Here is a 15307-nt window from a genome sequence, read left to right as displayed (position 1 = left end):
GGTGATCCGTGGCTTTTGAATTTGCTGCGAACACATTAGTGCAATAAAGCCCAAAACACATAAAGGTGTATTGTTTAAAAAATGGGTAGCAGTGAAAGTGCATGTAAGTTTGTTCTGTGCAAGTGAAGCAAAAGCATTTATTAGGCTACATCCTTTGCTGGATGTATGCTTTTTGTTGATTTAAAACAGAAATTTCACATTTGCCCACCAGATGGCACTACGTATCATTGGAACTTCTTATGATACATATTGCTATCCAGTGGTCAAATCCCGTATTTGCCCAGCACAAGAAATAGCCAAATAACATTTTTTTTTGTTCCATTCTCACCTAACCAATGTACATTCAGTGGGCAAATTGCTATACAAATTTTTTATAAGTACATCTTATAGTGTGATTGGGCCATCTTGTTTTCTTTTTTTTTTGTACTCTATTCCCAATCTTATGAATTCTTCTTTACTTTACACAAAGGACACTGGATTTAACAAAGCTGAACCCTGAAAAGCGCTAAACCCTGTGTTTTACTCTTTCTTTTGTGTGAGTTATCAGCCTCTAAAAGACTTCTAATTATTTATTATCCTGTCTGGATCTGTTTATTATCCTCTCTGGATCACTTATTAATGGGCACATCAAATCTCACAGTCCGAGTAATGGTAATAAACAGAAAGAGCATTAAAAAGCATACTAAGTGCCAGCTAATCAGCATTATTTTAATTCTAATCAAGGTCATACATGCAGCAATGCAGCATATATCAAAAGCTTTTCATAGCAAGGATGTTACCTTTAAAATTAACTCCTACAGAGTTGTCCTGTTCCCTATTATAAGCCGTGCCAGTGGTTGAGCTCCTCAGGAGGAGAGGGTTATAAAAAGATCAGAGCTTTAACTGCAAAGTAATTATCAACCTATTCCTGAGCTCTGAATGCTGGCTCAGTTTGTACAACATGAGTCTGTAGGCCACCTGCAAGGTAAAAAAGATGTTTTATAGATAACCAACCGAGCCTTAGTGTATAGACCAAGTTAAAATAAACCTGTCATGACAGAAGCACAGGGCTATCATTGTTAAATTATTTTCTCTAAAAGCCAGTTGCCTGTCTATCATGCTGATCCTTTTGCTTCAAACCTTTGAACCAAACCCATGGAAGAAGATGCGGAGAACTTTTCTATGACTTTCCTGGATCAGTGACTCTGAAAGTTATAAAGTAACCTTCTGATTCAAATTGTGAATGTTTCCCAAAGTTGCTGAAAAGTTTTAATAAGATTTAGTATGAGAAGGTGATAGTAGATTGCCACCATCAGAATTGGGATGTGTTTTTGGTGGGAATAAGGGGCAGTTAGGAATCCTTAACGTGGAACTTTACCCATAACAACTTAATACAAAATAATGTTCTTTAGCAAGGAACAAACATTTCATATTAATAATTATGTTTTATAAATATGTGCACTGCGCTACTGAATAAAAATGCATTTGTGCTGCTACATCAACAAATCAAACACATAAGGTGAAGCATATATCATGCTAAAGCCAATAATAAACGTTTCACAGTAGCGCACTAATAAATCTTGTGAAAAAAACACAAGCAAATGTCAATAAAACTTAAATATATATTAGTAATAATTATGTTACCTGTTTCGACACTGCAGCTGTATTATGGTGTCCTTTTATGAAACTGAGATCAGCGGCGATCCCGAGTCTCACCGCTGATCTCAGGTCATTACCAGTTTATGAAACTGAGATAATCAGCGGAGAACATGTTCTCCGCTGATTATCTCAGCACAGGGAGAATTTGTAACTGACTGTCACAGAAACGGCCAGTTTATGAAGGTGCGATCTCAGCACCTCACTGGCGATCTGTGACAGAATTCTCACTTTCTGATTCACCATTTCAGAAGTGGAGAATCAGAGTGAGAAGCATGAAACTGGCTGAGTAATCTGGAGAAAGAAAGAAGTCTTTCGACTTCTTTCTTTCACCAAACAGTCAGAGCACATCTTCCCCACCATTACACACCCCAAAACCAGCAGGATAGGAATTTATAGTGTGTGTGTGTATATATAATATAATATAATATATAAATCTGCATATACAGATATATATATAGATAGATATCTATCTATCTATATATATAGATATATATATATCTCTATCTATCTATCTATCTATCTATCTATCTATCTATCTATCTATCTATCTATCTATCTATCTATCTATCTATCTATCTATCTATCTATCTATCTATCTATCTATCTATCTATCTATCTATCTATCTATCTATCTATCTAGATATATATATACATATATATATCTATATATATAGATATCTATCTATCTATATATATCTCTATATGTATAGATATTTATTGATATATATAGACTATATCTATATATAGATACATCTATATATATATATATATATAAATAGAGAGAGAGAGAGAGAGAGAGAGAGAGAGAGAGAGAGAGATAGATAGATAGATAGATAGATAGATAGATAGATAGATAGATAGATAGATAGATAGATAGATAGATAGATAGATAGATACATACATACATACATACATACATATATATATATATATATATATATATATAGCTATATATAGCTATATATAGATAGATATATAGCTAGCTATATATATCTATATATCTATATATCTATATATCTATAGATATATAGATATATTTTTTTTAGATGTTCACGTCTCTGGCTGGGTTCACACTTGTGCGATGCGTGAACCAGCGTGATTCCTGTGCAGGTTTTCACATCGCACCTACATTGACATCTGCGCACCACTGCTGGTGTCAATGTAAAATTAATGACACCCCCAGATCATTTCACAGATCGCAGTGTGAACTATGTAATGGTGCAGGAATCAGATCACATGGGTGTTCACACCCATGCGATTCAATTACTGTCCGAGTTTGCAGATCGCACTGCGATATGCGAACTGATTTGGGGGTGTTGTTAACTTTTAGGCCCAGTTCACACTTGTGCGATGCCGGACATCGCACAGGCATCGCATGTAATTTGCAGCACACTGCCATTCACATTACATGCGATGTCTCTGCGGTGCGATATCAGCCGTACAGATAGTATGGCTGATATCGCACTGCATTCGGTGCAAACACGCACAGGACCCTTTTTTCTGTTCGGACCAGAATTGGATCGCATGTGTGTTCACACATATGCAATCCGATTCATGTCCGAACTGTCAGTTTGCAGTGCGATATGGAAGCTGATCTGGGGGTGTCGTTAACAATGTATTGACACTCCCCAGCGATTCGCATATGGCAGTGTGAACTGACATGCGAGTCGGTGCGATGCGGGAACCTGCAGTGGATTCACAGTGTTCTCGCATTGCACCAGTTTATCAATTTTTATGTTTATCAATTATGAAATATATTTTATTTTAATTTATGAATAAATATTTATACTTGTATACTTTATTAAAATTATTTTTTTAATGATTATAAATGTATTTTGCATTTATATGAATGGTGTATAGCTGCATTACATATGTGCATTACATTCATTTACTATACACCATTCACATTTAAATAGGCACATGTATGATCTTTAAATATTGATAAAAACAATGTTTTTTTATAATTAGGTTAATGTATATTGTGTAGGGGGAATTTAACTTTATTATTTTATTAATATGTTGGGGAATAATGTGTGCTGATTCATGTTACACTTTTGTATTTTATGGTTCCTCATACTGTAATCCCGCTATATCACACGAGATTACAGTGAGAGGAGCCATTCTCAGGAGTTCCCGGCGTTTGTAGAGCGCTCCTCAACTCAACATGAGAAGCGATCTACACACTTTCATAAACAGGCACTCACAGGAGAGCGATCTCCTCTGAGAATGCCTGAGAACTGAAAAGCGGTATTTTACCGCAGTTTCATAAAAGGACACCTATATCAGTTTCTTAAACAATCAAGTTGTACCCTTCTTTTTCCTGTTTATACTTTGAGTGAATTCACTTTTTTTGCAACCAAAGGTAGGGCAAAGTGCCCCCCCATGACACAGTTTGTTCCCAGTTGGGGTGTCTGGGGGAGTTGAACAACACCCTTACCTTACATATAGCAATCAGAGCAGATCCCATTGTTCATTTACATTTGCTGACTGTTCTGTCATTTGAACTTGTTCATGTGATTCTCTCTGCTATAACCTACAAATGGCAGATAATGTTCGACTGTTTGTCTCTTTAAGAAAATTCTATAAAAATATTGAACAACAGAATGCTAAAAAAATAAAAACATTTAAAAGTCACTGGGGTTGATTTACTACAACTGGAGAGTCTGATGCAGCTCTGCATAAAATCCAGTCAGCTTTAGACTTTTTTGTCAAAGCTTTTTTGAACAAGCTAAAGTTAGAAGCTGATTGGCTACCGTGCACAGCTGCACCAGATTTTGCACTCTCCAGTACTAGTAAATCAACCCCAGTGTAAAGAAAATGTTGTGGAAAAGTGCGTTTAGCAAATCATTTTTTCGTGTTTTAATTATTATTAAAGAATAATTTAAAAAAGTATCATACTAAAAAAAAATAATAATAATTATGTTACCAAAATTAGTGTGTATACTGTAAATTGCCTCCAGCATTTCTACTGTATCTTTTTGACGGAGGCTGCCATTTTGCTGAAGCCCAAGCCCCTGAACAGCAGTAAGTCTTTAGGCTATCAGCAAATTGGCCTATACAAATTTGGCACGGTGCCTAAAAATAGAGAACAACTGTGCAAGTGTAAAGCAGTGTGAAACAGTGTATTACTGGATTTTAAAGAGCATAGGCACTTATTTTTGATGTTTTATACCCGCAAAAGGGGCCAGCCTAAAGTCATGTTGCAAGACTTACATTTTCTGACTAAAGTTACACTTGAATACATTAGGTGTATTTTTAGAAGTAACTAGTGAAAGAACCTGACTTTGACTTGGTATCAGACTTTTTCATACCTGTGCTTAGCTGACTGGGAGAGGGTGGGGAACACTAGAAAACAAGCATGTGTTTTGCAGTGCTCAGGTGCTAATAAGGAACATTATAGTATCATGAGAGAGCATAGAGATTAGCTCATCAGTCTACTGCTTCTTTTTCACTGTCCAATCACAGGCTGGGGCAAGGACAAAACCTTAATTTTTTTAAGTTTTACTTAATTTCTTGACGGGCACGGAACACATGGCTCACATATATGCATGCATGTTGCATGTGTGTATTTTACATGCATTCTAAACCATCGCATGCAGGGCAGTTCATTCATTTTAATGGTTTGTTCTTTCTATGAGAAACACGGGGAAAGAAGTCTCCAATACGCTTGGTGCTGTGGCACAATTTGGTTGGCATACGTAAAAACATATGTGGTTGCCGGTGCGTGGGGTTGGCTAATGAATGGCATACCAGCACATCTGCTACAGAACAGTGTGTTTCTATGCATGTCGGGAAAACACAAGATTTTGCGCATGTTCCCAACATGTGTAGATTGAATCAGGCCTTAATGCCCACATGCCACACATATGTGTCTATGGGTGGCTGAAATTTCTGTGCTGAGAGTACTATCATTGCATCCTTCCAACACAGTGAACTGAGCTGCCATAGACAGCTCGCTATCTAAAATAATGATCGGGAGTTATTGGGACCAGCTATTGATCATGGAACCATTGTCACAGCCAATTACAGTGGTCACATGACAGGGCAGTCCTTCCCACCTCCCTCCGAACTTAAAGTGGAGTTCCATCCAAAAGTGGAACTTCCGCTCGTTCGTCTCCTCCCCCATCTGGTGCCACATTTGGCACCTTTCAGGGGGGAGGGGGGAACATGGATCTGCTTTTGACAGGTCCAGGTTCCCTACTTCCAGGAGACGGGGTCACTGCACCATCTCTCGGAAGTTCGGCCCCCTCTTCCCTTCTCCGCTGCCGGACCAATTAGAAAGCGCAGCGCACTTCGCACATGCGCACCCTTACTGGCAATAGCAGCGGCTGCACCTGACAGCCAATCCGAAGATTGGCTGCGGTGTTGACATTATGGGATCCCTGGACAGGTTAGTGTCCTAATATTAAAAGTCAGCAGCTGTAGTATTTGTAGCTGCTGACTTTAATTTTTTTGTGGGGTGGGCAGACCTCCGCTTTAAAGGAAAGCCATATTTGGGTTGTAAGGTGTTTAAATGCAGTATAGAAAAATCTGGTCTTTAGGTTGGTTGTGTTGTCTGGCAGGTTTGTGTAAATCTCAGAAATTAAAGGACAGAAATCTTTGGCTGATAACACCCTTATAAATATTCATCTGTGTAGTAGATGCAATTCAGAATGTTGAATATTGACATTAATTCCTGCTTTTTTTTTCTTTTAATTTTTCAGAAAAATGTGACGAGCCTCTGGTAGTGGCACTTCAGCTTCAATCCTTTAAAAGTTCATCGATAATGTCTGGGATTTATGCTCCAGTATACGCTAAACTCAACAGAAGAGAAGGTATGACTTTTTCTACTTACGCAGTATTAGTTAATTTAAAACTGAATTTGTAGCCACATTTTGTAAAAATTTCTATATGGATAACACAGAAAACAGTTATAATACAAGTTTTATTGCTGTCAGCATATTTGTTTTTTTTTGTTTCAAAAAGTTTTTATTTTAAAAGAAGATTAAGTTGTACAAGTGATATAACAGTACATCGTGGAATCTTTTACAAAAACATCCTTAAACCGTACAATAAGCAGAGAAACGTAGCACTGTTAGGGTTAATACTATCCATATTTGCATATATGTAAATAGTGGAAAAAATTGTAGTTTATTCGTATCTCAACAAGAATATCTCTTACTGAGCACTCACAAAATTCTAATAGCCTTTAACTAACCCGAGGAATTCTCGACAAAGTAGGAGGCGTTTGATATAAATACGCACCGTCATGCGTTAACATTCCAAGGGTATATTCAGTAATCAGTACTGCTAGGTGAACCAAGGAAGAACCTCTCCATACCCCCTAATGGGAGCAGACTGTGTGAGGGGGGAGGGTGATGGTTGCCAATTGTGAGACAATATCAGTGTTGGTCCACCATGCGGTCCTGAGGTCTCTCTAGAATTCTGTTCAATAAATATTATTTCCATAATTGTAAAGATGTATGGATGATAAGTAGGATGTGGGAAGCTAGAAGTGTGGATGGAAGTAGTCTAGGATGTGAAGGAATAACTAATTGAAGATGGACTAGGTGTGTTCGCCTCGTATGCTTTGTATGGTGGGGGCTCCACAATGAGTGGAGAAAGGGATGATATGCGCAATGCGGGGGAGGGAAAACTATAGAGAGTGGAGCTGAATGAACATGCGCGTGAACAAGGCGGACATGGCTGACATGGCGGACACTCGGACTATATCCTAAATTAGATACTTTATGGGATGTGACAGTTTGAACCCAGTGGGGATCTGGGGTGCGGATCAAGAAGAAATGTCTGAAACTCTAGGGAGTCTCGAAAGTGTATCCAACATGCCCATGTTTTGCGAAATTTTTCAAGGTTGTCTTTAGCTTGGTGTATTAAGTCTTCCATCTCCGCAGTCAGATATTTTGGGTGGGGTCAAGTTTCTCCACAACAATGGGATACACTGTTTAGCTGTGTTAATGAGGTGAAACATTATAGATTTCCTGTATGTGGATTGTGGAAGTGACGTGTGGTGTAATAAATACTGGGCAGCAGTCATGTCTAGTGTGTAGGTGGTGATTCGAGCTATCTAGTTGTGTATCTTTGCCCAAAATGGTTTAATATGAGTGCATTCCCACCATATATGTAGAAGAGAACCTACTTCAGAGTTACATCTCCAGCACATCAGTGATACATGTGGTTGGAAGATATGGATTCATTCAGGGGTGCGGTACCATCTTGAGTATAGTTTGTAATTGTTTTCTTGTGCGGAAATGTTGATAGAACCTCTGTGGGTATGCTCATATATATTTTCCCAATCTTCCGGGGAGAGGTCAATGTTAAGCTCTCCCTCCCATTTCTGGTTGATCGGGTTAGATTTATGGTTGATTTCACCAAAAAGCAAAGGGTAGATAGTTGAGTTTAGATGACTTTGGGGACTTTTCATGGAGCACAATGATTAGATCGGGTGAAGTTTCCTATACTATTGAGAGATGGGAATGATTGTTATTTAGGAAGTGTCTTATTTTTAGAAAATGAAAAAATGAGATGTTGTTCTCTGGGATGTGTGAGGGCAGAGCAGTGAAGGGGATGATAGAACCGTTGTCAAAGAGGTGATGTGCTCTTAACGAGCATGCCGTGTCAGAGTTTGTTACATTGGTTCTCAAAAAACCAGGTGGAAAGACGGGATTGGCAGTCAGAGGGGTCATTGGTCCCGGTGAGGGTGTTATTTTGAGGGAGGTACAAGTGTTTCGGAAGCTGTTTAACGTAGGTCCTGTAAGTGGATGAGTTAAGTATTCCCTGGGCATAGCTTTGCTGTCAATCCACGGTATGTGTGCTAGAGGGATATTGGAGCAAGAATCTTCAAGTGTGATCCAGTCTTTAGTATGAGTATGTATGTGCCAGTCTATTAATCTGGTGATATGACATGTCGTATAGTACTTACGGATATCTGGTAAGCCTAATCTACCTTTAAGTTTTGGAAGGATCATTCTATCCCAGCTGATTCTTGGAGATTTGTGGGCCCATATAAAGTTTCTACAAAGTCTCTTGTAAGTCTTAAAAAATGTTGGTGGTAGTTTGATCGGGACTGTTTGTAGAATGTACAATATACGGGGTAATATATTCATTTTCAAGATGGCAATTCGTCCAAACCAAGAGAACTGCCCTGCAGACCATTTGTTGAGATCTTTTCTTATAGTTTGGAGTATTGGGGAGTAGTTTTTGTCATATAGATCATTTAGCTTGGAGGGTATTTGGATACCTAAATACATTAGGGAGTGAGGGGCCCAGCAGAAGGGGAAGTTAATTTGACATTGAGATACTATCGTTTGTGGGATAGAGATGTTGAGAGCTTTGGATTTTGAAAAATGTATTTTCAAATTAGACAATTTGTGGAAGAGGGTAAAGTCTGTCAGTAAGTAAGGTATCGTAATTAAAGGATTGGAGAGGAAGAGGAGAATGTCATCGGCATATGCTGCCAGTTTGTATTGTTTATGGCGGATCTCAATGCCGGTTATATTTGGGTTGGTCCTAATTTTGTGTAGTAGAGGTTCTAGGGAGAGTACAAAGATGATAGGGGACAGTGGACATCCCTGCCTAGTGCCGTTTGATATAGAGAAGGCGTCCGATAGGTGGCCGTTGATTCTTATTCTGGCTGTGGGAGAGGTATATAGTGTTAGAATCATTTGGAGGAAATGTGCCGGGAACCCCATAGCCTGTAGTACTGCTATCATGTAGTCCCAATCCAACCTGTTGAAGGCCTTCTCCGCATCAAGAGACAGGAAGAAACCTTGTTTAGAGGATGTTGACAGCCAGTGATGAATGTTGATAGCTTTTATAGTGTTATCCCTAGCATATTTGTTGGGAGATTCACCTCTGATTTCAAATAGACTGTGCACTTTGCTAGTGTAGTTTCACTCTGCAAGGGAAGTTTGCTCCATTGCTTAATAAATAAAGGAGTAGCTCTGCTGTCTTTCATCATCCGATCATGTGCAAGCAAAAAAAGTTTTACTAAGTATTACTACATTTTCTAAGCCCTAGAGCAAGTGGTTGTAAAACTTAGACATGAAATATGAACAACGCATATCCCTCTATAATGTGCACTTGTCTCAATGCAGGGCATTGCCAATTTTATCTGCTACTTCATTCCTCTGCTGTCAGAATGAGTCATTTCTGAGAGGTTTTTCTGACACCAAGAGAGAAATGGTGACAAGGGAGGTAGCTCCAGCTGATTGACAGCCTCAGCTCTGTTCCTGTGTGCTGTGTGAAGGGATGTGTCCCTTCCCTCCAACCAGCTCTCAGAGCTCTCCTAAATGAGCTATGCAGAGTATAACTTCTGCTTTCCACCCCCCTTTTTTTTGCTTAACTCAGAGACAAGCTTTATAAATTCTTCACTTTGAACAGGTGTAAAGAAGAGAGGGCTGCAGATAAAGAGCTGCAACTTATGTACTGTAGGAGTATTTGTTTCATCTCTGTATATCACCTGAGGCTATTCACTTCACTGGGTATATGGAAGGGTTTACAACCACTTTAAAAAAGTTCACCTTTTGCCCCATGTTACATGTTAACCCATATTTAGGGCGTAATATGCAGCATGGGAGCATTCATAACTCCAGAAATCCACTTGTATTTGCCAGAATCTTAGGGTGCATCAGATATCTGCTTGTTTTAAAATTAGTGTGCCCTTGCCTATACCCCATGCTGCTGCATCTTTCCTATCTGCCGTTGGCCCTTTATAAAATCTACACTTCCCATCTTCCACCTTGGCAGATGGGTCTACAGAGCACGTGCATGTTTCCTCCTCCTTCCCAAGCACGATCACAGGCTCCGGGTGCACTCTCTACCTCACAGCTGGCCTCCGGCCCTCGCTACATTCTTCTTTCCCTCCCAACTCCACAAAGTGGCATCATCGAAATGAGAACAGATTTGAGAAGTGATTCTCTGGTCTGTGTCTCAAGAGTAAGGGTAGGTGCTTCAAAAGTGTGGCCAAATACAGGAAACAACATACATTTATGAATGAACAAACATGTAAACGGTATTATATCATCCACAACAGTCATCAACAATTTAAACTATATATATATATATATATATATATATATTACTCAAAAAATGAAAGGAACACTTTTTAATCAGAGTATAGAATCAAGTCAATTAAACTCCTGGGGTATTGATCTGGTCAGTACAGTATCAGAGGGGGTTGTTAATCAGTTTCAGCTGCTTTGGTGTTAATGAAAGTAACAACAGATGCACTAGATGGGCAACAATGAGGTGATCCCCAAAACAGGAATGGTTTTACAGGTGGAGGCCACTGACATTTTTTTCCCTACTCATCTTTTCTGACTGTTTTTCACTAGTTTTGCATTTGGGTCAGTGTCACTACTGGTAGCATGAAGCGATACCTGGACCCTATAGAGGTTGCACAGGCAGTCCAAATTCTCCAGGATGGCACATCAATACGTGCCATTGCCAGAAGGTTTGCTGTGTCTCCGAGCACAGTCTCAAGAGCATGGAGGAAATTCCAGGACAGGCAGTTACTCTAGGGGAGCTGAACAGGGTGGTGGAAGGTCCTTAACCCATCAGCAGGACTGGTATCTGCTCCTTTATGCAAGCAGGAACAGGATGAGCAGTGCCAGAGCTCCACAAAATGACCTCCATCAGGCCACTGGTGTGAATGTCTCTGACCAAACAATCAGAAACAGACTTCATGAGGGTGGCCTGAGGGCCCGACATCCTCTAGTGAGCCCTGTGCTCACTGCCAGGCACCATGCAGCTTGATTGCCATTTTCCAGATAGCAAGCAATTGAGCTGCAAGTTTCAAAATGACTTGCTAAGCTATTGCTAGGCTTGCCAGGCTTCACAAGTTTGTTGCACAATTGCAGCAAGTTCGCATTGCAAGACTCCAAATCAACTTTATTTGCAAACATTCTGCAAGTCTGCTGCAAGTTCTGGTTCAGTTATGTTGTGCAACAGTCATTCCACCACAGGGGTCACTGTGACTTGCAGAGCTCTTGCTGTAGACTCACCACTGCCTTTGATCTTGCTAGAGACTTGACATGCAAATTTGCTACAAGTTGGAAAAGTGTCAGCTAGAACTTGTGCTTCAAGTGCTCTGCTACCCAGATAGCAAGCATAACTTGCCACAAATTTGTGGCAGTGTTGAATTGTAAGTCTGTTAACTTGCTGCACATTTTCACTAGCAAGTTGTACACTTGCAGAGCACTTGAAGCACAAGTTCTAGTAGACACTTTTCCAATTTGTAGCAAATTTGCATGGCAAGTCTTTAGCAAGAGCAACGTTGCAGTAGTGAGTCTACAGCATGAAAATACAGCCACAGTGACCCCTGTGGTGGGATAACTATTACACAACATAACTGAACTAGAACTTGCAGCAGACTTGCAGAATTTTTACAAAGAAATTTGATCTGGAGTCATGCAATGTGGATTTGCTTCAATTGTACAACAAAGTTGCGAAGCCTGACAAGTCTAGCAATAGCTTAGCAAGTCATTTTGAAACTTGCAGCACATTACTTACTATCTGGGTAGTATACAACTTGCCAGTGAAAATGGGCAGCAAGTTAACAGACTTAAAATTCAACACTGCCACAAATTTGTGGAAAGCTATCTTTGCTATCTGGGTGCCATTGGATACAAGAATTGTCAGGTCCACCACTGGTTCCCTGTGCTTTTCACAGATGAGAACAGGTTCACCCTGAGCCCATGTGATGGATGTGAAAGGGCCCAGAGAAGCCATGGAAAACGGTATTCTGCCTGTAACATCATTCAGCATGACCGGTTTGGTGGTGGATCAGTAATGGTCTGGGGAGGCATATCCATGGAAGAACGCATAGACCTCTACAGGCTAGACAATGGCTCCCTGACTGTCATTAGGTATCTGGGGTGAAATCCTTGAACCCACTGTCAGAGCCTACGCTGGTGCAGTGGGTCCTGGGTTCCTCCTGGTGCACGACAATTCCCAGCCGCATGTGGCGAGAATATACAGAGAGTTTCTGGAGGATGAAGGAATTGATACCATTGAATGGCACCTAAATCCAATAGAACACCTCTGAGACATTATGTTTTGGCCCTTCCAATACCTCCTCAGTCTTTTCAGGAGCTCAGTGATGCCCTGGTCCAGATCTGAGAGGAAATACCCCAGGACACCATCTGTTGTCTCATTAGGAGTATGTCCCGATGTTGTACACAAGCATGTGGGGTCCATACAAAGTACTGAATACCGTTTTGAGTTGCTGCATTGAATATATATATATATATATATATATATATATATATATATATATATATATATATATACACACAGTATCTCACAAAAGTGAGTACACCCCTCACATTTTTGTAAATATTTTATTATACCTTTTCATGTGATAACACTGAAGAAATTACACGTTGCTACAATGTAAATTAGTGAGTGTACAGCTTGTATAACAGTGTAAATTTTCCGTCACCTCAAAATAACTCAACACACAGCCATTAATGTCTAAACCGCTGGCAACAAAAGTGAGTACACCCCTAAGTGAAAATGTCCAAATTGGACCCAATTAGCCATTTTCCCTCCCCAGTGTCAAGTGACTTGTTAGTGTTACAAGGTCTCAGGTGTGAATGGGGAGCAGGTGTGTTAAATTTGGTGTTATCGCTCTCACTCTCTCATACTGGTCAGTGGAAGTTCAACATGGCATCTCATGACAAAGAACTCTCTGAGGATCTGAAAAAAAGAATTGTTGCTCTACATAAAGATGGCCTAGGCTATAAGAAGATTGCCAAGACCCTGAAACTTAGCTGCAGCATGGTGGCCAAAACCATACAGCTGTTTAACAGGACAAGTTCCACTCAGAACAGGCCTCATCCTGGTCAACTAAAGAAGTTGAGTGCACATGCTCAGCGTCATATCCAGAGGTTGTCTTTTGGAAATAGATGTATGAGTGCTGCCAGCATTGCTCCAGAGGTTGAAGGGGTGTGGGGTCAGCCTGTCAGTGCACAGACCATACTCCGCACACTGCATCAAATTGGTCTGCCTGGCTGTTGTTTCAGAAGGAAGCCTCTTCTAAAGATGATGCACAAGAATGCCCACAAACAGTTTGCTGAAGACAAGCAGACTAAGGACACGGATTACTGGAACCATGTCCTGAGGTCTGATGAGACCAAGATAAACTTATTTGGTTCAGATGGTGCCAAGCGTGTGTGACGGCAACCAGGTGAGGAGTACAAAGACAAGTGTGTCTTGCCTACAGTCAAGTATGGTGGTGGGAGTGTCATGGTCTGGGGCTGCATGAGTGCTGTAGGCACTGGGGAGCTACAGTTAATTGAGGGAACCATGAATACCAACATGTACTGTAACATACTGAAGCAGAGCATGATCCCCTCCATTTAGAAACTGGGCTGCAGGGCAGTATTCCAACATGATAACGACCCCAAACACACTTCCAAGATGACCACTGCCTTGCTAAAGAAGCTGAGGGTAAAGGTGATGGACTGGCTAAGCATGTTTCAAGACCTAAACCCTATTGAGCATCTGTGGGGCATCCTCAAATGGAAGGTGGAGGGCCGTAAGGTCTCTAACATCCACCAGCTCCATGATGTCATCATGAAGGAGTGGAAGAGGACTCCAGTGGCAACCTGTGAAGCTCTGGTGAGCTCCATGCCCAAGACGGTTAAGGCAGTGCTGGAAAATAATAGACATGTGCACTCGTTTTCGTCTGAATGCATTTTTGTCCGAATTTCAGGTATGTTTGTTATTGTTTTAACAAATGATAACGAACGTGCAGAATCTGAAAACTGAAAGATCCGACATAAACAAATGCTTTATTTTCGTTTTCGAACAGTTCGATATAGATAGGAGATTCGACATGACGCTGACAATAGCGATCTGTGTCCATCGAACCTGTGGTCGAATGTGCCTAACCTTAGCTCTATTGGTCCAAGATTATTATACATAGAGAGAAAAGATTCGACATAGAGAGAAAAGATTCAACATTATAGAGACAATAGAAAAAAGGTCGAATGTGCATAACCTAACTCTATTAGTCCAAGATTATTCGACGAGAATAAAACATTCAACACGACGATTTGACGAAGCAGTTGCCGCGAGCGGACATTTGTGGTCAAATGCTCCACCCATAGGCTATAGAAGAATTCTAATGTTGATTGACTAGTAATATTAATTAATAAATATAATTGTTACTAGTGTCATACAACATTAGAATTCTAGTATAGCTTGTAGGCGGAACATTTGACCGGAAATGTACAATTGTGACGTCGTACAGTTTAATCTTCTTAGAACATTTGACAGACACCATAAGCCTTCAATGACAGATTCGACCTTAATTATTTCGGATTTTCGGACGAATGCATTTTTTTAACGAAACAAAATAAATAAAAACGAATTTCGGGAGTAACTAAATAAATTTATTTTTCGGATGAAAACGAAATTCGGAAACAAAATATTTCATTGTGCACATGTCTAGAAAATAATGGTGGCCACACAAAATATTGACACTTTGGGCCCAATTTGGACATTTTCATGTAGGGGTGTACTCACTTTTGTTGCCAGCGGTTTAGACATTAATGGCTGTGTGTTGAGTTATTTTGAAGGGACAGCAAATTTACACTGTTATACAAGCTGTACACTCACTACTTTACATTGTAGCAAGTTGTCATTTATATATATAATGTGTATA

General features: G+C 40.0%; 1 protein-coding gene across 1 annotated transcript in view; it reads left to right on the top strand.

Annotated features, from left to right (window-relative positions):
* CNTNAP2 (contactin associated protein 2) overlaps positions 1-15307 on the top strand; it is a 2786505-nt gene that overhangs the window by 714262 nt on the left and 2056936 nt on the right. The window contains exon 2 of the mRNA XM_073630449.1: positions 6342-6452. Coding sequence (XP_073486550.1) covers positions 6342-6452 — 111 coding nt within the window. The remainder of the gene's footprint in view (positions 1-6341; positions 6453-15307) is intronic.

Source organism: Aquarana catesbeiana, linkage group LG05 (genome assembly GCF_042186555.1).
Source record: "Aquarana catesbeiana isolate 2022-GZ linkage group LG05, ASM4218655v1, whole genome shotgun sequence".
NCBI lineage: Eukaryota > Metazoa > Chordata > Amphibia > Anura > Ranidae > Aquarana > Aquarana catesbeiana.
This window is presented reverse-complemented; position numbering and strand designations above follow the sequence as displayed.